We start from the raw sequence: 22721 nt of genomic DNA on the forward strand, positions 1-22721 counted from the left end.
GACAGGGCCAGAAATCTGTTGAGACTTATGATAGGCTTGATGCAGTGACATGCATAAGCAAATTTACAGAATTGAACTCCAGGAAATATGCGGGTAGAAAAACAAATAGAACAATTATTTAATAGGGGCTAACATGTATTTTGACAATTAAAAGCGAATGTTTAAGCCGTACGTATTCTGCGGGTAAACACAAACACGGACATAAATAAAGTTTAATGCATTGTGTAAAAAAACAAAACAAAAACAATTAAGCTAATTGATATATTGATTGGCATGTTACGATTGAGGGAGGTAGGCAGAATAAACGAGCAGTTAATCGAAATCTGACAGTCCAACTTCCGGGTAGTACTAGTGCGTGTGTTCCCTTCAAACCACTTCGGGGATGTACGCTCGCTATTTGGCACGCTCGTTAGTTAGAGGAGGGGTCGCCTGAGTTTGGGGAGGATGTTTTGATGCGAGCGAAAATATGAGCGTGTGCCTGAATTTAAATATTTTTTTACGTACGCCAAACGTACGAACGGTCACTTGCGTCCGGGTCTGAATGAGGGCCTAAGATCATATGTTAAAGACACCATAGATGTTATAAAAAAAGTGAAAAACATTGACATACTGGTGGATTGTTTTCTAGTAACAGCCGATGTAGGTTCACTGTATGCAATTTTACATAATCTTGGAATAGAGGCAGTGGAACACACTCTAGAAAAAGATAGCAATTTTAATGAAAGTTTGCTAGATTTTATTAAGGAAGGGATTTTATTTATTTTAACAAATATTTTTTTCTAGTTCAAGGGCCAATACTATATGAAAAATAGAGGCACGGCAATGGGCACCCACTTCGCACAAGCCTATGCTAACCTTTTCATGGGCTGGTGGGAGGATCGGGTGATTTGGAATAACAACCCATTTTTAGAACATGTTGCTTTGTGGATTCGCTATATTGATGATATTTTTTTCATATGGACTGGCAATAGGAAAGATTTGGATGATTTTTGTGGAATATTGAATAACAATGATTTTAACATTGTTTTATCTTATGACATTAACATAAAAGAAGTCAATTTTCTTGATTTAGTTATTTATAGGGAAGGAAATGGTCTGTGTACTAGGAACTATTCAAAGCCTACTGACAGTAATTCCTATATAAATATGAATAGCCACCATCATCCCAGGTGGAAAGAACATCCCTAAAAGTCAAATACAAAGGGTCATCGCAATTGCACCAATAACCAGGTTATTAAGAAACAGGCTAAGGAACTAAGAGATAAATTTACAATTAAAGGCTATGATGAAGACAATATCAATGGAATAATAAATTGAATGCAAGAGATCCCAGAGGAGACTCTATTAGAATATAAAAAAGAAAAAGTCCACAGAAATGAGCAATCAAAACATGTTGCCTTTTATCACCACTTTTAATGTTCAAAATCATAGAATTGAATGCATTTTTAAAAAACACTGGTACATTTTAAATCAAGATCCAATTCTTAAAGATATTATTCCTCCAGTTCCTCATTTTATATATAGAAAAGCACCTAATCTTAAAAACCATTTGGTGAGAAGTGTCATAGAGGAAAAGAAAACGGGACGTGTTAAGACAGTAGGATTCCACAGATGTGGATTCTGTAATGTATGCATTTCCCATAGACAACAATCTGCGAAAAGTGAGAGTGTGATTTCAAATACCAAATATGTATTATTATGATGGTACCTACTATGTATTTATTTATTCATGTCCCTTATGTATTTTAATTATATCACCATTATATAATTGTTTTTATTTATATAATTGTATATGGATTGCACAATGTTATTCTTTTTTGTACAGTAGGAACCTTAAATTTGGAAAGAGGAACCTATAATATATGTCCCCATTATATTCATGACAATGGGGGAACTTTTAGCATGACCGGAAGTAGATATGTCCTGTATATGGACACTACTTCCTGTCAAAGCGATATGTGAGACAAAATTCCAGATGCTGAAGGGATACAGCACGACACGGAAATCCCCTTCAATGGTGGGGAATTTTTAGTAGAAGGACTGCTGCACTGGAAGTTAGATGCGCACGTGTAGAAGGTCACTTCCGGTGCGTGATTAGGTGAGAACCCCTTTAACAATGGGGAATATTCAGCATAAGGACTCGCTGCACCGGAAGTATGACATGCACATGTAGAAGGTCACTTCCGGTGCGCGATCAGGAGATGTTGGAAAGGCCAAGTTGGATATAGGAGGCCCCCCAGATGGCAGGACACTTCCGGTTGGAGGACCTGCCACACCGGAAGTCCTAATCCACATGGTTGTGGCCATGTGGAGGCGTATTTAGTAACACCCACTAATTAAGAGGTGTGGTTGGAAGTAGGGCTATTTAAAGCCAAAATAGTGCTCACTAGTCACACTTTGACAAAGGCAACCTGCCGAAACGCGTTAGTATGACTGGGGAGAATCGTGGAAGTAGGACCGGGTGAAAGAGGTATCACATTGAGGTGTTCCTTATCCGGATTATAGGACCACTATATATGTTTTTACACCCTGCCTTGGTCTGAAGGCCCATTCTGGTACGGAGGCATTCTTATGTGTTTTTATATATTTATCAATAAAGTATTGACGGTATTACACTATGGTATTTCCCTCTGTATAAATTTCTTTGAGGGAAAAACGGCCAGGGAAGCACCGTTTATGCAGGAGAATCCATTGAGCTATATAAGAGGGAAGACACACCCTTATCCTAGATGTAAGTAGGGATATATGATTCCACTTGAATTATTGGGCATTCACTGAATGGTGTATCTTTTCTTCTCTTGGAGGAACATATCAAAAAGAACCAGCCTCAGAGGGAAAACTCAGGATACATGTGGACTATTTGACAGCTGTTACTGTGTTTTGTGGACAGTTATAGATCGATAAGTACCCCCAAAAATATTGCACTTGGTTTGTGTATTTTTCTATTCTAGAACACACCTGCCGCATACTTACCCCTGTACCTATTTCACTATTTTTAAACACTGTTCCCCATTTTCTTTTTACCCCAAAATTAAAATATTATTTTTGGGGTGTCCCTATTTTTTTTTCTTTGACTTTTTTTGACACAGTTCATTTGTAGGGGCTATTCCCAGGGGTGCAGGCTATTTTTTTAAAGACTGCACCCCTAAACCCCAATTCTGCACTTTTTTTCGCCACCGGTGAAAAGTCTTTGAAATTGAATACGGGGATAGTTGAAACATGCAAAAATTACTTTTCGCAGCCTAATTGAATACGGAGCTTAGATTGACGTTGAATTTGTGTCCAAATAGCTCATTTTGAGCTAAAATCAACCATAAATTGACCAAAAATCGACCTCAAAACAGATCTTGCATTCCGATTGGCCAAAATCTACTACATGTTTTTTTTAAAACCCTGACCTTTAGAAACACACCCCAAACACACAAAAAGCAACTAGATATAAGTGAATCTATGAATGCTTGAATTATGGGACTGGGATCGGTATGAAATACCGGTGGCTGTTTAGCGCCAGTTCAAATCCCGACAGGAGAAGCCCAACAGGAGGAGATCCAGATGCTGGCTTGTAAGTGCCCTAACCATCCCTCTCCCCCCTTAACACTAACCCTACCTTAGGGGTGCCTAACCCTAAAACTCCCTGGGTGGTGCCTAATGCTAAGTCCCCCTGGTGGTGCCTAAACCTAACCCCCCTTCCTGCACCCTAAACATAACCCTCCCAAGGGGGGGTGCCTAACCAACCCCCAGGGGTGCCTAACCCTAACCCTCCCACTGAGGTGTGCCTAACCTTACCCCCAAAACCTAACCCCGCTACACTCCCTAAACCTAAACGGCTAATGCTAAGGACACCCCGGATTTACCTCGTTCGGGCTGTCGTTTTTGGTGTTCCAACGTCGGGATTAGTATAGGCGTCGGTATTTCGACACCTATCTTAAGTCTCCCATCTGCCGTCTCCTGTCGGGATATAGATTGGTGGCATTTAGTCCGTCAGTCTATAAACTGCATCCCATGGGACTGATTCAGAGATGTATATTAATGCTGTCACTGCTGCATCTTTGTACGCAGCTGATTTTTTAAAATATGCAAATGTAGCAGTCATCAGGATATGTATTTAGATGCCCACCACCGACTTTGAAAGTCCAAGCAACTGTGTCCAAAGCTGCAGCATTGATGGCAGATCCTTTGATAATCGATCATTCTGAGTAGCCCTCTGGAATGGCTGAGTGTACTGAGACACTGGAGCCTTGTTATCTGTGTACTGGATTGCAGATGCAGCTGCGCCACTCACCATTAACTTACCCAAACACTCTCTGAAAGTCAATCACACTGTGAGTCAAAAGAAGTGGCTGTGAGTGTACCTTGTGGCAATGTACCTTGACGCAGGCACTGTGAGACGGACTAATGAGCAGTGTTACAATAATTGGTCAACTGCACAAAAATTGCATCATGTACATCCAGCGCCATCCCCTGGAAGCATGATATCATGCCAGCGCCTGGAAGAACACCAGGGCCGGAGCATCCTCCAGATGCTCTGGGGTCCCATATAGGCTGTTTTGTCCATGTCTGTAACAATTCTGGATGCAAGGTGTCATTCCCGGCACCCAGCTAGCCAGATGCAGTGACCGTGCAGTCTCTTGCTAATGTAAAACCTTGACAAGGTCATACAGCATCATTATGTTGGGTAATTTGAGTTGGAACATGTGTATGACCTTGCCAGCAGACAATGCATTGAGATTTAACCATGCACGGAAGAAACTAAGTCTGCATAGGCTCTGTGGTACCTCAATTAGCTGCTGTTGTTCCACTGATTCAGGCTCCTGGGCCCCTCAGTCAGGTGGAGATGTGCATACTGCAGGAAAGTGCAAAGCTAATCAAAGCCTTCTATTTCCATTTTTCCCACAACCACAGTTCACCACATGGTTGTGTCCCTTTTTCTAGGCATCATAATGAAGATTGGTCTAATAGAATCTGGTTTAGAAGTCAAACACACCAGTCATTTAAAATTCTATTATAAGGTCGATTTTTGATCGATTTTCAAATCGACCGTTAGTAAATTTCCAGTTTATATAGTCATCTATGTAAAAATATAGGTTGGTGGAACAATGTTTCTGACTTGTTTGAAAGTTGATTTTGAGGTTGATTTTGATTTTAGAAAATGTCTGACTTGCAAAATTGACCATAAATCACCACCGACCAAAAATTTACCTTTAGTAAATTTGCCCCTTAGTGTCAGCACTTACAACCTGCTTTTCCTGATGATGACATAATTATGCAGTACACAGTAGCTCACCAGCTCTAGATGTAGGAGAGCGCTGGTGAAGCTGCACCTGCAGCACTATTTGTCCATCAGAACAGCCATGCACAAAACTGGAGCCGGCAGTGTAGATCACCGACAAGTGCTACTTGTAGTGTATATGCAGGAAATATCAGTGGCGGGGAGGTCAATGTATGTACCCTGCGCCGGAAGTTTAACTCACCGGCAAAGATACTGGTAGGTTTGCTGGTAAATCTTGGGTCAGGAATTGGTCGCTGTGTTCAGGGCTGCCATCAGAACTTGTGGGGCAGATAGCTGTTTGTGTTAAATAAAAGAGGATGTGAGTGAAGGTGCTTGGGGAGTCGGCCGGAAAGAAGATAGGGGCGGCCAGGAGGTGCCAGGGATAAAAGTAGAGGAAGCTATAAGTGAGAATGATTATAAACAAAAAATTTACAGGCCCAACATCACCCCCTGTCCTGCGGTGCCCTGTGTCATGGCGCGTGTTGCACCACCCTAGTAATTGAATGTCCACACACGTCTTCCTGAACCAGCTGTAGTTTTTTCAGGAATGTCAGGATATATATATATATAAATATATATATATATATATATATATTAGAAATGAGCGGGTCCGGTTCTCCGAGAACCAGACCCACCCGAACTTCGTGTTCCGAGGCGAGATCCGAGTCCGGCTCGGGTTTTCCAACTTGATTCTGATCTCAAAACGAGGCAAAACTTTATCTTCTTTAAGTTGGATTCTCGCAGGTTTTGGATTCTACAAATGTCCCGGTCAGGGCTGGATTTACTGCTAGGTAACCTAGGCACCCGCCCAGGGCCCAGTGGGTCCCATGGGGCCTGAGGAGGTGTCCCCGGAAATCCGTCCCTGATCATCTGGGAAGCTCAGTTGCGGACATATCGCCTGTGCCCGCTGCAATGACCGCCTCACCTATTGTCTCCTCTCCTCCCGTCCTCTTACCTCATCCTCTCTGGGGTGAGGCGGCCGGTGTCTGAAGGGTGGGGGCTTTAGAGGCCAGGGGCTGCAGGGTCTGAACAGGCTTAGATGGCTCCTGAGTGGCGGGCTTTGTCTACAGTGCCCATTCCTCCTCCGCCACCGCCCATACCACCCAGGGGTCCGACGTCACAATCTATTGACTGGACACGGCGTGAAAACCAGAGGAGAGGAGTACTAGTCAGACTGCGTGAACGTCAAAGGTCAGTTCTTCACTCAGTTAACTCCTCTCTCTCTCTCTCTCTCTCTCTCTGTCTCCTTGTTTTTTCTGCCTGCCTCCCCCACAGATACATTCCCTTCATGTCCCCATGAACCCTTTCAGCTCAATTTACCCTTTACTCCCTCCTTCAGAAATCTAGCATACTGTACCATTTGCCTCTACCCTTTGACTATAACTCGCTGATTCTCCTTGTAACCCTCTTCCCGTTACACTCTTTCTTTCTCCATCACCCACTGCCTGTCACCCTCTGCCTCTCCCTTTCACCCACTCTCTGTCACCCTCTTTATCTCCGTTACCCTCTCCCTGTCACCCAATGCTTCTCCCTATCACCCTCTGCTTGTCACCATCTCCCCATCACCCTCTGCCTCTACCTGTACCCCTCTCTCTATTACCCACTGCTTCTTGTCACCCTCTCCCATCACCCTCTCACCTTCACCCACTGCCCCTCACCCTCAATCTTTCACCTACTCTCAGTCACCTTTAGTCTCTCTGTCACCCACTGCTTCTCCCTATCCCCCTCTGCTAGTCATCCTCTCCCCATCACCCACTGCTTCTCAATATCAAACTCTGCTTGTCACTCTTTCCACGTTACCCTCTGCCTCTCCCTGTCCCCCTCTCTCCATAACCCCCATGCCTCTGTTACTCTCTCTCTCTCCCCTTCACCCTCTCTCTGTCACCATCTGCCTCTCCCTGTCACCCCATGCCTCCCAGTCAGCCTATGCCTCCTCCTGTCACCCACGGGCATATTGTGAAATATATATATTATCCTTCATTTCCACAAGGTTTCCACAGAACCTAACAAAGTACATGAATTGTTATAGGGAGGTTGGCCCCAAACCGGTATCTTGCCTAGGACCCCATGATGTCTAAATCCAGCTCCGGACCCAGTGATCGGCGCCATTTTCACTCCGGCTGGGGACAGTGTACAGAGCAGACATTCTATTGGTGCAGTTACTGTACTTATCAACTTGTCAGTCATCAATCATTGTCAGTGACTTGTCATTGTACCTGTAAGGCGCTGCGGAACACTTGTGGCGCCATATAAATAAAGGATAATAATAATAATTGTCACTATTTGTTCAAGGGTGCAGTGTTGTCAGGCTGGGGCTGCAGTACATAAAGGGGTGCTGCTGTGTGACTCACTGTTGTCCTGTCAATCAAGGGGCAGGGGCTGCAGTACATAAAGGGCTACTGCCGTCTTGTCCTGACCATCAAGGGGCTAGGGCTGCAGATCATAAAGAGGTGCTGTGTTGTCCAAGGGTGCTCTGTCAATCCAGGGGTGCTCTTCCCCAGTGTAAAAAAAATAAAAGTTAAATAAAATTAATATTATCAATCCACAAAAAATAAAATATAAATATATTTTTTGTGTGTGTGCGTTAGCAACATAGCTGCGCTATTGTTGTTTGGTGACACTGCCGGCCAGACCGTAGTTTATTGTCCATGTATTTGTGACTCTGCACTACTGGAGGTCTGTCAACACTCAGTAGGGGTGCTTTGTTGTCCATAAAGAAGGGGTGCTGTCTGTGTTGTTCATCAAGGGGCTGCTGCCTCATTCAGAGGTGCTCTTCCCCAGTGTAAAAAAAATAAAAGTGAAATAAAATTAATATTATCAATCCACAAATAAAAAGGAATCAAGACATTAAAATAAATAAATTAAAAATGAATCAATCCTTCCGTTCTTTCTCTGTCTTCACTCCATAAACATATTCCAACTCTGTCGGGCCTCTGACCTAGTTAAAGAAAACATTCTTGGTTTTTAAACTTCCTAGGGGTTGCATAGTTCATTAAACTGCCATCCTGTCTACCACTGCAGTGCCACTCTGTGCCATGTTGGAATCTTAGTCAGCCAGCTTCTTGGATGCAACCATTTGGCCTAAACTAGATTAAATCAATATTGTGAGCTGTGAGGTGGTAAAAATTGACTGGAAATGACTGGAAATAAATGTTATTGAGGTTAATAATACTGTAGGAACAAAAACAGGCACAAATTATGTAATTTTAGCTGTTTTTATGATTTATTTAAAAAAAAGGTCACTCATGCACGCTGACACGCATGGACATATCTGCACCTGCCCCCAGTTGTGGTTTGCCCGAGGCCGCCACCGTACTGCCATTGCATTCATTTCAACAGAGTGTCACGGTGTGCGGCGAACAGCAATGGAGCAATGGAGCTTGTCTTCCACCGGTTCCTTGCCACTGCGAAAGCATGTAAACCAATTGTACACACATTTACTACTCACAGCATCCTACCCATACACTTTCACCAACATTTTGTGCATCTCCATCGCCGATTTACCCAAATTGAAGTAGAACTTAATGTTGTGTCGTTGCTCCATTGCTGTTCGACGCACACTGCTCAGGACACTCTGTTGAAATGACCGCAATGGCAGTATGGTGGTGGCCTCGGGCAAACCCCGACTGGGGGCAAGTCTAGACATGTCCATGCATGTCAGCGTGCATGAGCATCCTTGTTGCTAGCGTTGGATACAGATATATCAGACCATTCATCTAAACTTTTAGACAGACCTTGGCTGTTGAGCCGATCATTGCCTAGAATGATAACCATGTGTTTTTTTCTACCACACCTTGTTACATTTGGCATACATTATATTGTAACAATTTCATCTTCACAGCTTAGTGTTACCATTGCATTGATACAATTTGCTACTGTAGCAGTGACGGTGAGCACCACAGCTCTGTGTTGTTCTTATCACTATTTACCCTGTTTATCTCTTAATAGCTCTCTCTGTCCTGCGTTGCTATTTGAACATGCTTGATCAATTATTTTATGTGTTATCTTCAATGCAGTTGTATCTTGATACCATATATACGTGTTGGTATAGTTGCCACTCTTTTGCCAGTTATTTTGATTGCGAGCAGATTTCCACTTGTCCCTGTTTGTAATTTATTTATGTTCTACTTTCAGGTTATTTGATTAATGCATTTTCTTATTTGGTTGCCACTGATTTGCCAGTGATTTTGGTAGCAAGCAGGTTTTTTTTAGCTGACCCTGTTTGATTCATTACTGTTTTTTTATTTAATGTTCTACTTTCATTTTAATGCAATTTCTGGTCCACTAGTGGTGGAAAAGGTTCAGAAAGGGACCAGATCATTAGTATTACTAATGCAGACCTTGTCCTGTTATCGTGTGAATAATCAATGATGCAGATATAGTACGACTGATAAAGGCCTACCACAAACAGCTTGTTCTCCCTTCTCAAGGGAGACCAAGATTATAAGAAAACAAAGTATACCCATGACTATCAAGTATAGACAGCAGATGTCCCAGAAAACCATTTAAGAGATTTGGAAGGATAAATCCTGCACAATACACTGACATTGTAAGTCAATCTCAAACATCTGACAGTGATTCTGGGTTCACACTGGCAGATATATTGGCCGATCAATTGATCGGCCAATATATCGTATGCCCATTGGCTAGTAAGAACCAGGTATATGTCTATGAATGACGTAGTTCACAGACATATCGCATCGGCTGTGTTGCACAGCCGAAGGCAGATATATCTGCAGATATATCTGTTGTCCCTGTTGTGTGTACATCGATCAGCCGATCGTCCACACACTTGCAGCGGCAGCCGAGGGGAGGGGGTCGCAGTGTGACCCCTGGCCAGCAGGACCCATGGCTAGCTGGAAGATGATGGTTGTTCAGTGTATATGAACAACCATCATCTGCAGACATACTGATCTGCAGATATATCTGCTAGGTGTGTAACCAGCTTGATTTGGACATCAAAAGTACTTCTGCAAATGGCTCTGAAACTGCCACTAAGAGACAACAACAACAAAAAAATTTGCAAACCCGCCCACAGGGGGGTGTCCAAGGGGTTCAGTCTGATATCCTGACATTTTAACCTTACAATAAAGATTTTCCTTTCCATCTCACCCTCAGGGAGGTGTGAATGTAAAAATGTGAATTCACTCTGACTGGTTCAGTGCAAGTTGCTAATTGGATTGCAAAACAGCAACTCGCACCTCACAATTATTCGCACCTAATTGGATTGACCCCATAGTGTTGTTTTGTCTTGGATAAATCATTTACCTTAATATGGGTACACACTGAAATTATGTTGGCATGATATGTCATTTCCGGCCGAATCTGAACGACATATCGCTCAGTTTGTACCCAGCATTAAGTTCATTTTGATTTGAAATTTAGTAGTCTGACTCTAATGTTTTTTATTTGTAACATTTTCTTAGCAGTCTGGATTGCATTACTGTTTATACCCCTTTTAGACAGAAATCCAAATTACCGGGTTAAACATTTCAAACCGGTAATTTGGTGATTTACACTGAACCTTTTTCTGTCTGAAGGGGTCATCCCGGGTCTAAATTCCCGGGACTCTGAACCAGGAATTTACCAGGATCAGAGACACGGGATTTAGTCCCGGGTTGACCCTTTCAGACAGAAGAAATACCTGTGTAAATCAGCAAATTATCAGGTTGAAATTTTTGACCCGGTAATTTGCTCTTCAGTCTGAAGGGGAGTAAAGACAGAGAATGGCAAAACAACCCGGTACGCAAAAGTCGGGAAAAATCCGTTTTTTTTTGCCATTTTCTGTTTGAAAGTGGTATTACACATATATGTGCCTGCTCATGCCACAGTTCACAGGGTGGTCTTACATCCCTGTCAAGTAACTTACCACTGCTGTCCGCCCAGCAACCAGCCCAGATTTCTGGGTTCTGCCTAGAATGATAACCATGTGTTTTTTTCAACCACACCTTGTTACATTTGGCATACAGTATATTGTAACAATTTCATGTTTTACAGCTTAGTGTTAGCATTGCATTGATACAATTCGCTACTGTAGCAGTGAAGGTGAGCGCTACAGCTCTGTGTTGTTCTTATCACTATTCACCCTGTTTTACTCTTAATAGCTCTCTCTGTCCTGCGTTGCTATTTGAACATGTTTGATCAATTATTTTATGAGATTTATTCAATGCAGTTGTATTTTAATACCATATATACGTGTTGGTATGGTTGCCACTGTTTTGATAGTTATTTTGATAGCGAGCAAATTTTCAAGATGTCCCTGTTTGATAAATCTCTGTGTTTTTCATTGTTATTTATTTATGTTCTACTTTCATGTTATTTGATTAATGCATTTGCCAGTTTGGTTGCCACTGATTTACCAGTGATTTTGGTAGTGAGCAGTGGGTTTTATTTAGCTGTCACTGTTTGTTTCATTACTGTTTTTCTTATTTAATTTTCTACTTTCATGTTATTTGATTAATGCTATTTCTGATTTCCCTCTGTACGCTAAACCTTTTATTACATCATGATGTTCAACAGTCTGCAGATATGGGCCAATTTGTCACGTGTGCATGACCTTCTGACGCAGAGCCCTTGCAGAGTGATTGACAGGCAGTGAGCATGTGGGGGTGGTGACTGGGGGGTGGTCTGAGATACGCAGGTGTGTCTGACCATTTGAATGCCATTGCATGGGCGTGCATAAATTAGCCATTGCGTCGGCATATGCAGCTTGAGTTCTCACTGTGTGCAACGAGGTTAGCAATTTCTAAGTAAGGGCAGGGCTGCTGTAATTCTGCGTGAGGGGCCAATGGTACTCGATGTTACCGATGTTTATGGAGGTTTGCAAGGCATTACGGATGTGAGATAGTGGTAGTGGGAGGCAGTGGGCGTCTGTATGTTGTCAGTGCGACGGCATAGCAATAGCAATCATTCGCATATTTTTGCAGCAGACCTGCAGGCAATTACGGAGCTGCAATTGCAATAGCGATCCCTAATGAATCAGGCCCTATGTATGCTGATCCTATCCTATCTAAGAAATTAAGATAGGTGAGTGACTGTTGATTTCTTAAGGCACACATCCACTAGATGACAGGCAAAAGACTGCACGATTACGACATTGTAATCGTGCAGTAGTTTGTCAGTCTGTGATGAGCCTGCACTGAATGAGCAGTCATTCAGTGAAGGCACATCAATCATCTGCAAACATGTTGAACCTGAGGATATCGTTAGGTTGTACAAAATATCTGTATGATGATAGATGTCTAAATGACCAGTGGAAGCGCGCATCTCTGGTTGTTTAAGAAATTTTTTAACCAATCTGCAAATGACTTTCAAACGATTATCAAATGATTATCGAATGATCGAACGATAATGATATCTTTATCATTCATTCGCTCAATTTAATCGTCTAGTGGATGTGTGCCTTTATGGATCTTGTACCAAAGATACAGTACATTACACATTTAAATCAAGAGAATGCTGCCTCCATATTTGTGACTATACAGTATATATGGAGGGGAGATGATCGGCAGCCTTGGAGACCACCAAAGACCACTGCAGGTTATCAGTACTGTTTTTTTATTGAATACCATGAGTATGGGGAGCGAGCATAACCACGGTATTCCAATATTGAGTACAAAGTCTGCGTTATTTTTTGTGGAGAAAATCTCGCTCTCAATTGACATCCACCCTTGTAAGCAGCCGCTCGTTCGCTCCGAGAGATGTTTGCCCAACTGCGCATGCATATGGATCGTAATACGCATGCGCGAACCAGTCAGTGTGGTCGAAATTCATGTGCTCGCAAAATAGCGAATGCCTGAAAATTTGAGTGACAGAAAGAGGCGTATGTGGGTGGTAACAGGGGAAGGTGCTTGAAAACGGGGAGTGGGGATCCGAACGCAGGCGTGCTTAAAGGTCAAAACGGACGTTTTATAGGTGTGCATAATTAAAACAGCAGCGTCATTGACCACGTCACTGGGTTATTTTATAGCCAGAAATGCTCGCAAGACTGTGGTAGGAAAAACCAACCCCAAGAATAGCGAGCAGTTCATACCCTGGTCGATGTACTTGATTAATCTAATAAATAGCGGACATGACGTAGGATGCGAGCGGCCAGGGGGCGTATTTTTCCAAAAAACGACCGCAAGTTTTGTTTGCTCGTTCAGACCTAGAGGCGTGAACACACCGCAAAGAGCGAACGGTTCATTTGAATAGCCACCCCTATTTTCTGGACGAGCGAGCGCTAATTGCGTCCGGCTCTGAATCAGGCCCTTAGTGTCTATAGATAAAAATATTTGCTGTAAAAATAGTAGATACAATCTTCATGAACCTTGATATTAATAATCTAATTATATAGTTAATAATTCAAATAACTTTGGTATGTATTTAAAATGTAACACTATTCCTGAGGATTTATTACTTTCATCTTTTTAATTAGTAGTGCTACTTTATCTGATTTTGTAACTGTATATTTCCTAAAGTCTATCCATTGTAAATATGGTAGAAGACCATTTACTTTCAATAGAATATGTTTGGTTCCATTGAGTAGCACTTCCGTGGGGAAAAGTGGCACATGTACTGAACATAATTCTGATGTCCCTTCAACATTAATTTAAGAAATACTGTACAAGGGACTAGACCAGTGGTTCCCAAACTGGGTGCTGTGGTACCCTGGGGTGCCTCAGGGCACTTACAGGGTTCCTTGGGTTGGTGGTCCAGTACAAATAAAATGATCTTTAGTCAGTGAGATAGGAAAAACCAGTGCTGGCTGCTGCCAATCAAAAAATATGTGGCAAAAAAGATGCTCAGCCCTGTCAGCCACCACGTAACTGAAACTAAGGGTGACACAGTTTTTTTCATCTAATTTTGCCCCAGGGGTGCCATGGAAAAAATGATGAAACTCTAGGGTGCCATGATTCAAAAAAGTTTGGGAACTACTGGACTAGACTGAGAATGAGTTTTAGGAGATAACGAAAAAGTTGAAATGAATGAAGAAGGTGGTCTTATTGTAGAGGGCAATTGGTTCAGTTCTGTTGAAATATTTGCTCTGGCTTATATTATATATAATGATCTATTCTAATTTTACTCTCCATGTACTAGTTAATGTTTATAGAGTTTTATTGTTATACCTTACCTTATTTACTTTAGATATTGTATGGTCTGATTGTTGAATCCTTTCTTTCTTCCCTATTTCTTGATTTTTTTACACACACAAGGTCCAAATTGTTGAAAAACTAAAATACATGTGCTTAATGAATGTAAATATTTTTTTCTCTATTGTGCAAAAAAAAACTAGTTTCACACATTGTTTTTTCCTTATTACAGTAACTGGTGCATTAACTCTCCTTGAGCCGCTGGACTATGATGACCCTGATGTTCACAAAGCCTTTACTATCATTGTTGTTGCCTCTGACGGTGTCCACAGAACCCCCTATCCAATCACTGTTATTGTATTAGATGTGGACGAGCCTCCTGTATGTGATCCTGCAATTTCTACTGGAACAGGTAAAACCTTTTATTATTTACATTAGACTACATGAGATTATAGACCAGTTGTAGCAGGATCAATTACAGCAGATTATACAATTAATTTAAAGTATTTTAAAATACAAATTGCATGTTATAGAATAAAGTAAAATGTTTGTATTACACTAAAGTGTATAAATTAATTTTTGTCTAAAAAAAACATGAAACATTGTTTAAAGTCTATGTTATATAATAAAACAGAAAACATACACTGCACTTGGTTGCTGCTAATAAGGTTACCCACACTTATAAAAAAATATACTATGCACAATATACTGTATATGTGAAAGAGAAATACTTTTACTAATAAAATTGAGACACAAACATATAATATGCATAAAAGAATAGCAGTATTGCACGATTCCCTGTAGTATAATACAAAAAATTAAAAGTAATATACAATATTGCCAATTGGAAAAAACAGTATTTTTGTATGTAACTAAAACAAGTTCTCAGAACTACTTTTAGCACTAGATGTGGATGTCCAAATATATAATAAAATAGCTTTCAATGTAGATTCCCAGGTGTGCTTAAAATGCTTTAGCATTCTGTATATATAGCTCCACAGATATATCTGTATTTACGGTTCATAATAGCAGTCTTTAATTAGTGTTACCTGTATTTGAAATCAGTCCTGGTGTCTGTGCTGGCTTCCCAGCATTGATACCCGCTAACTTGTTCAGCCACACTTAGTAAATCACGGGGCCTCAGGTGTTTTACCTTCCATTCGTATAGTCATACACCGGTGTAATACTGCAACTAGCGGCTGGTAATGCCCGCACTCTCAGGCGTGCATTGAAGCTGGCAGTTAAAGATTGGTTTATAGTTATGTGTACCCAATAATATTTAATACTAACAAGACATTTGATAATAATATTAACAGTTGAGCAGAAAGCATTGAAAGATTTTAGGGTATATTCTAAAAGTGTGATTCTCCGCACCAAAAATGCATAAAGGACTGTGATGTACAGGTTAGAAGGCAACTCTCTGATTTACAGACATATAGGGCCTGATTCTGAGTCACACGCAATGCCGATGTGTATGGAGTTTAGCATTTCACAAAATTATGAGTGGTCGAAAAGCGCAAAGTCCTTGTAATGTATCTGTATCCTATTCTTGATACTCTTACTGTTTGGAATCTTCCGCCATCTCAAAGGGAAGAACAACAAGATAGTCTATTATAGTCCCATGCCACTATTCAGATTTCTGTATATGGATATTCAAGAATAGGATACAGATACATTACAAGGACTACGCTTTTTGACCACTCATAATTTTGTGTATTTGTAGAGGATTGGTGCTCCAGAGTGTGGACTAAGCAGCAGTCCTGGGGCGCAGATGGCTGTAACATATTTTTTTGGGGAGTTTAGCAATTTGTTTGCTACTGCACATGTGTGAAACTCCCTATAAATTTATACAGTGCATGTTTCTCATGGTGTGCGTGCACAGGGGTGTAGCACTGATTGAGATGCACAGTAACTTTTGGTTGGTGGGATACCAAAGGGTTGCCAGCGGCTGTGACACTGTAACGTAACATTTTACATGCAGATACACCCACAGTTGGACACAGAACATAGGCATGCTGCATATCATTTTAATCAACAAAAGCTGCTTGAGCATCCCATTTGCATTGCTGTGCGAATTAGACGCATTGGAAGGTGAAAAGTCGCATGAAATGACGCTTGACCCTACCGAGTTATGCCACGGCATGATGCGTCTAGAAGGGCTGATTAACTTGCAAGGAGGCTAGATGTATGAGGACACATCTGTATAGTGTACACAGTTTTGTGAAAACATAATGTTGGTAAAGATAATGTAGAACACTTACCCTTAAAAAAATAAATGATAAATGTTGGACAATCTCACACCATTACCTACAGTGGCTGCATAATAACGGAAAATTATGAAGTTGAAATGGATCTTGATATGTGTTCAGTACCAAAGGAATAATAGAAAGGGATATGGTGTGTTGTGTTTTCAAGCTACTGTAATATCCTTGAAGACATTTTTTAAAACAAAAATCACTCTTTATCTGTCAGGCAAGCACTTTGTACAATCTCACAGCTTTGTCCTAGTGTGGTTTCAGTTGTAATGATGTAGTATGGGTCCTCTTATATCTCAGATGAGGGGTGGTTTCTTTTATGCCTCAGATTGTGAGTCACACACTAATGTCAATGGTGGGCGTACTGTAGCTGTGCAATTTTTATTTTACTGTGCATTTGTCCAAGTTGCACAGTGCATGCAACCTGATTGTGTTTGTACAGAGATGCAGTTGTAATTTCAGATGCACGCAGGGAGAAGTGTATTGAAAATGTATTGGGTGCTCCTGGGTAGTGACAGGGAGATGGCTTTTTTCAGATACATAGAGATTGTAGATCTTATGGGTGTGTTATGGGAGAGTCACAGGCATGTTGTGAAAGTATTTAGGTACTGTGACAAAAATACTTGTAAAGGTTGTCAAGCGAAGATATATATGCCCCTGGCTTTTAGCTTCTGTCTGGTAAACAGAAGTTGATTAGCAACCTTGATTGCCAGACCACCTGTGAGGCTGATAAAGGGTGTGTCAGTCTCTGTAGTCACTTTCTCACTGCCTGGGGAACCGGTCAGACTCCTGTGGAGAGACACTGTGATTACTGAATATAAGTGCTTTTCTAAAGTCTTCTGTTTGTGAGAGGGATGTTAGGTCCTTCCACCCTAAGAGAGTGAATCATTTTGTTTAGTCAGAGCAAGACAGGACAGTATTTACTTTTACTTTTATGTTTTGTTTATTTTTGTGCTGCTAATATAACTAGCTGGGGATACTTGTACAAAGGCCCTGGATTGGTGTATTACAACTTGGCTGCTGCATGTCAAGTGGAATCATTTACCCAAGGAGATGGCACCCTTAGCCTGATCTTGCCACACATGGTGAAAAATGCAGGTATTGCACATGAATTACAGCCATAAAATTCTGTGTCAAAAAGTTAAAGCGACAGACAACCTTTTTTTTTGTTTGTATTTTAAAAACTGTAATATTGTGAACTTCATTGTGGTGTCATCATCAGATGCTTATGAAAGCTAGATTCTGCCTTTCCCTTACACAAAGAGAAAACACGGAAGACATACTGTAGACTCTTCAGGAAGCCACCAGGGCTCAGAAGGAAGTTACTAGAGTACAGCCAGGGGCATTTCTAGAGAGGAGGTGGCCCATGTGCAGTCTTCATCATGGGTCACCTCATCTCCATCCGGCGGCCGGCTGCACACTGAGTGGTGCGTGGCCGTCGCCACACTTATAGACTCTGGGCACTAGAGTGCGCCCAGAGTCTATAGCGCATGCGCAGGTCACCATTTTGGCCATTTTCCCTGTACTGCACATGCAGAAACGACGGGAAAAAGGCAGTGGTGGCCATTTTCCAGCCATTTTTTCCAGGCACAGACACCGGAGCTGAAGTGGGACTCTGGTTTTATGGGTGCAGGGTGTGCGGTGCGATGGCCCCCCTGGACCCAGGGGCCAGTGTGCACCAGACACCCTGCACCCATTATAAATACGCCCATGAGTACAGCAATGGGTCATTGAGGAAGCCCGGAGGCAACAGCCAGTGGATGCTGGGAAAAAATGGAGGCAACAGCAATTGGTTATTGTTGAACTCTCCAGGCAACAGCACCATGACAGCAAAGCCTTAAAAGAGATGGTGCACCATCTAGTACAGTGTTTCCCAACCTCGGTCCTCAAGCCACACTAAGAGGGGTATTCAATATGAAACATTAACTTCACTGTCGAAGTTAATGTTTCATATCGGAGTTTTTACCTGCGTTAAAGTATCGGGGGCGCTCCCGCTTATCCCCGTATTCAATATAAAATTAACGAAAACAGGAAACTCCTAAGTTGGATTTGCGTAAAGTTGCGAAGTTTTCCTTAAAAAAATTGTAAGACCTCCCTAAAGTTGTAAAAACATGGAGGAACACTATGGGTACCCCCGTTTTAGCCTTTAATTGAAAGTCGGGGATTTAAATAGCCGCAGGTGTTTTTTTCCCGACAATGAATAAGTGATGCAGAAGAGCACTTAGGTTATTTTTTTTTCGTTTTTTTAAGTGGTCCCATCAAATTTGGGGTACATGAAAATGGGTACTAGCATATTTTGATGTCCCTAAAGTAAGTTTTTTAAAATTCTGCATTTGTGCACCAGCCGCTATAAATCTATTCTTCAAAACACCTGCCGCATACATACAGAATAGCCCTGAACCTATTTCCCTATTGTTAAACAATTTTTTCCCATTTTTTTTTTCAACCCAATTTTTAAATTCATTTTTTGGGGTGTCCCTATTTTTTTAATAACTTTTTTGACACGGTTCTTTTTTAAATGTCATTCCCAGGGGTGCAGGCTATTTTTTTTAAGCCTGCACCCCTAAACCCCAATTCTGCACTTTTTTCCGACACCTATTCAATGGTGAAAAATGATCCCTGTTTTTTAAAAAATTACCCTTGACCCCATTTAAGGAAAAAAATGGGAATTTTCGGGAAATATGCCAGGGACCCCCCTAAAGATGTCCAGACATGGGGGATCACTATGGGTAACCTCGTTTTTGCCTGCAAAAGAAAGTCGGGTTTTTAAATAGCTTTGCAAGGTGTTTTTTCCTTCCGTGGATATTAGAAACCCCGCCTCTTTCAGGAGTTAAAAATGGGGGTACCCATAGTGATCCCCATCTCTAGACATCTTTAAGGGCGTCCCTAGAATATTTCCCAAAAATTCCCATTTTAGTTAACCTGTAAAAAAAATTAGTAAAAAATAAAAAAAAAAATGACATAAGGTCCCCCCCCAAAAGCCAAACCAGCCCCAGGCTTGCCAGGCAGTGTTGGTTTCTAAAAATACGGGGAACAAAATGTGTAGGGTTCCACCGTATTTTAGAAACCAACACCAGGCTGCAGGGACTAGTGCTGGTTTTAAATATAGGGGGCAAAAAAGACCAGCGCTGGATGTAGGTGAGTATGAAATCTTTCTTGCAGGGCCAGGTACAATGGATCTCTACTGGAGAAGGGGACAGAAACTTCTGGTATAGGTAAGTATGTGTGAATGGGTAGGTGTATGTAATAAACTTATACTGGGCACGGTGTGTGTGTTTTGTTTTTTTTTAACTATTTATTTTACAGTGAAATTACAGGTGCCGCATGTCTGCTGGCACTTGTAGTTCCACAAGTGCAAAATGGCAGGCATGCTGGCACTTGTTGTTCCACTGTAAAGTACAATAGTGTTACATTATTTGGCCCCCCTATTACCCCCATACCCACCAAGCAAGGGGTATGGGGAAGAGCCCCAGGCTTCAGCGTAAGCCTGTGGTGCTCGGGAGAGGGGGGACCCTTTTTTGGGGGGTCCCCGACTCCCCGAGATCACCGGCTTGCGCTGACCGACTTGGGGTGTAATGCTTTGGACCTGGAGCCCCGGTGATTGGGTCTCCGGGATGTGGCATTACACCCCGGTCGGTTGGGTCTGGTGCTGGTCTTAAATATAAGGGGTACCCCACGTCGTTTTTGCCCCCTATATTTAAAACCAGCACTAGTCCCTGCAGCCTGGTGTTGGTTTCTAAAATACGGTGGAACCTACACATTTTGTTCCCCGTATTTTTAGAAACAACCACTGGCTGGCAAGCGTGGGGCTGGTTTGGCTTTTGGGGGGGGACCTTATGTCATTTTTTTTCTAAATTTTTACAGGTTAACAAAAACGGGAATATTCTAGGGACCCCCCTAATTATGTCTAGACATGGGGGATCACTATGGGTACCCCCATTTTTAACTCCTGAAGGAAGTCGGGCTTTCTAATAGCCACGGCAAGTGCATAAATGCGACTTTGAAGAAAGTGGTGCAGAAGAGCATTTAGAATTTTTTTTGGGGAAAAATAACTATGCCCAGCAAATTTGGGGTACTTGAAAATGGGGATCAGCATATTTTAAAGTTGCTAAACAGACTTGAAAAAATCGTGAAAAACCCACTTGCGCAAGGAGCTGCAATGAAAAAAACACCTGGGGCATACTTGGGGACCCCCCCAGAGTCAAGTTCACTATTTTTTAACTTTGTTCCCCAACATTTTTTTTTTTGGCCCCCAAATTCAAAGTGCTTTTTTCTGGGGTGTCCCGATTGTTTTTTTTGACACAGATCATTTCAAGGGGTAATTCTGAAGGGTGCAGGCTATTTGTTTTAAGCCTGCACCCCTAAACTCCAATTCTGCACTTTTTTTCGACACCTACAGTATTCAATGGTGAAAACTTATCCCCGCTTTTTATCTTCGACTTTTCAAAACTGCGATAACTCTTTGATATTGAATAAGGTGTAAAAGTAAAACCTCCGATAATGACATCATAGCTCCGATATTACCGCAAAAACGGACTTATCGCTCCCATATTGAATACCCCTGTAAGTCTAGGTTTTAGGATATCCATGTTTGAGCACAGATGGTTAAATCAAAATGTCTGAGGTACTAATTAAGTCACCTGTGTTCAGGTATGGCTAGCCTTAAAACCAGGACTGCTCGTGTGCCTTGAGGATTGAGGTTGGGAAACACTGGTCTAGCAGCACTGTCTGGAAATGTGTCCTCGGACATCACAACTAGCCCCAGCTTGCATATTTTCTGCAAAAGATGACAGTTATGATGTTGAAGCCTATTTAACAACTTTTGAGAGAACAGTGGAGATAGAAAGTTCTCCTAAAGGTCAGTGGGTAGGCCTATTGTCAGCATTCTTGTCAAAAGAACCGCAAAAGGTGTTGTTTGACTAGAGACCCACTGATGCTAAGGACTATGGGCCTGATTCAGACCCACTCGCGAGCGGCTGTCCGCTCGCAAATGGGTCGATGGTCTGCACTGCGCATGCGCATGACGGAGGGAGCTCCGTCGTGCGCATGCGCGAGATGCGACGAGCGAAGGACTTTCCTTGGCTCGTAGTGTCTGATCAAAGGGGGCGTGCTGTCGATGTTGATTGACAGCACGCCCCACAGCTATAGCGAGCTGCCAGGAAGATGGTCGCGATGGTCAAGACCATCGCGACCATCGGGCTTGCTACGAGACCCTTATGGTAGGGTCTCGTTACCGCAGGTTCCAGACAGATTTCGGCTCAAACAGAGCCGAAATCTCTCCCACTGACATCACTCGTGATGTCAGTGGGGCCGGCTCCAAATGGAGGCGTTCACATGGGAACGCCTCCATTTGGGCAGCCACTCCCCTGGCCCGCCCACCAAAGGGGGCGTGCTGTCACTCAACATCGACAGCACACCCCCTTTGGTACGAAACCCGGAGCGACGGATTGCTCGTCGCTATCCGGGTCTCGCGCATGCGCACGACGAAGCCGGCTTCGTCGTTCGCATGCGCTCTGGGCCACCATCGACCCAATTGCGAGCACTCAGCGCTTGCGACCGGGTCTGAATCAGGCCCAGAGTTTAGTACATCTGCCCCTAAGCAGCAAACGTATCAAGCAAATAATGATCTATAATTGCAGTCCTCTTCTTCAGCAGAAGAAATTAAGAAATGCAGTTGTTTATATACAGATAGTAAATTTGTAAACCTCAGAGATACAATTGATAGTCAGCAGGAGACCCAGTTTTTACTTTAATGGAAAAAAGGTGTGTCCCTGAACACAGTAGATGTTCCTGAATAACAGCAGTAAATACTAAGAGAAAAACAAACTTAGGGCCTGATTCAGAGCCGGACGCTATTTGCGCTCGCTCGTTCAGAAAAAGGGGCCGGCTATTTAAATTGAGCGCTCGCTCTTTGCGGTTTGTTGACGCCTCTATGTGAGAGCGAGCGAACGAAACATGCGCTCGCTATTTTGTAAAGACGCCCCCTGGCCGCTCGCATCTTACATCATCTCCGCTATTTATTAGATTAATCGAGTACATCGAAAGCGTCTGAACTGCTCGCAGTGCTTGTGGTTGGATTTTCCTACCGCAATCATGCAAACAGTTCAGGCTAAGAGACAACCAAGT

The 22721-nt window shown here is 42.4% G+C and overlaps 1 protein-coding gene across 1 annotated transcript in view; it reads left to right on the forward strand.

Annotated features, from left to right (window-relative positions):
- The window catches only part of LOC148529242 (cadherin-related family member 4-like), a 153434-nt gene that overhangs the window by 38117 nt on the left and 92596 nt on the right, over positions 1–22721 (forward strand). The window contains exon 8 of the mRNA XM_088468650.1: positions 14573–14752. Within this exon, the coding sequence (XP_088324776.1) occupies positions 14573–14752 (180 nt within the window). The remainder of the gene's footprint in view (positions 1–14572; positions 14753–22721) is intronic.

The sequence above is a fragment of the Taudactylus pleione genome, unplaced genomic scaffold, assembly GCF_031769625.1.
Source record: "Taudactylus pleione unplaced genomic scaffold, aTauple2 ptg000086l, whole genome shotgun sequence".
Taxonomy (NCBI): Eukaryota; Metazoa; Chordata; class Amphibia; order Anura; family Myobatrachidae; genus Taudactylus; species Taudactylus pleione.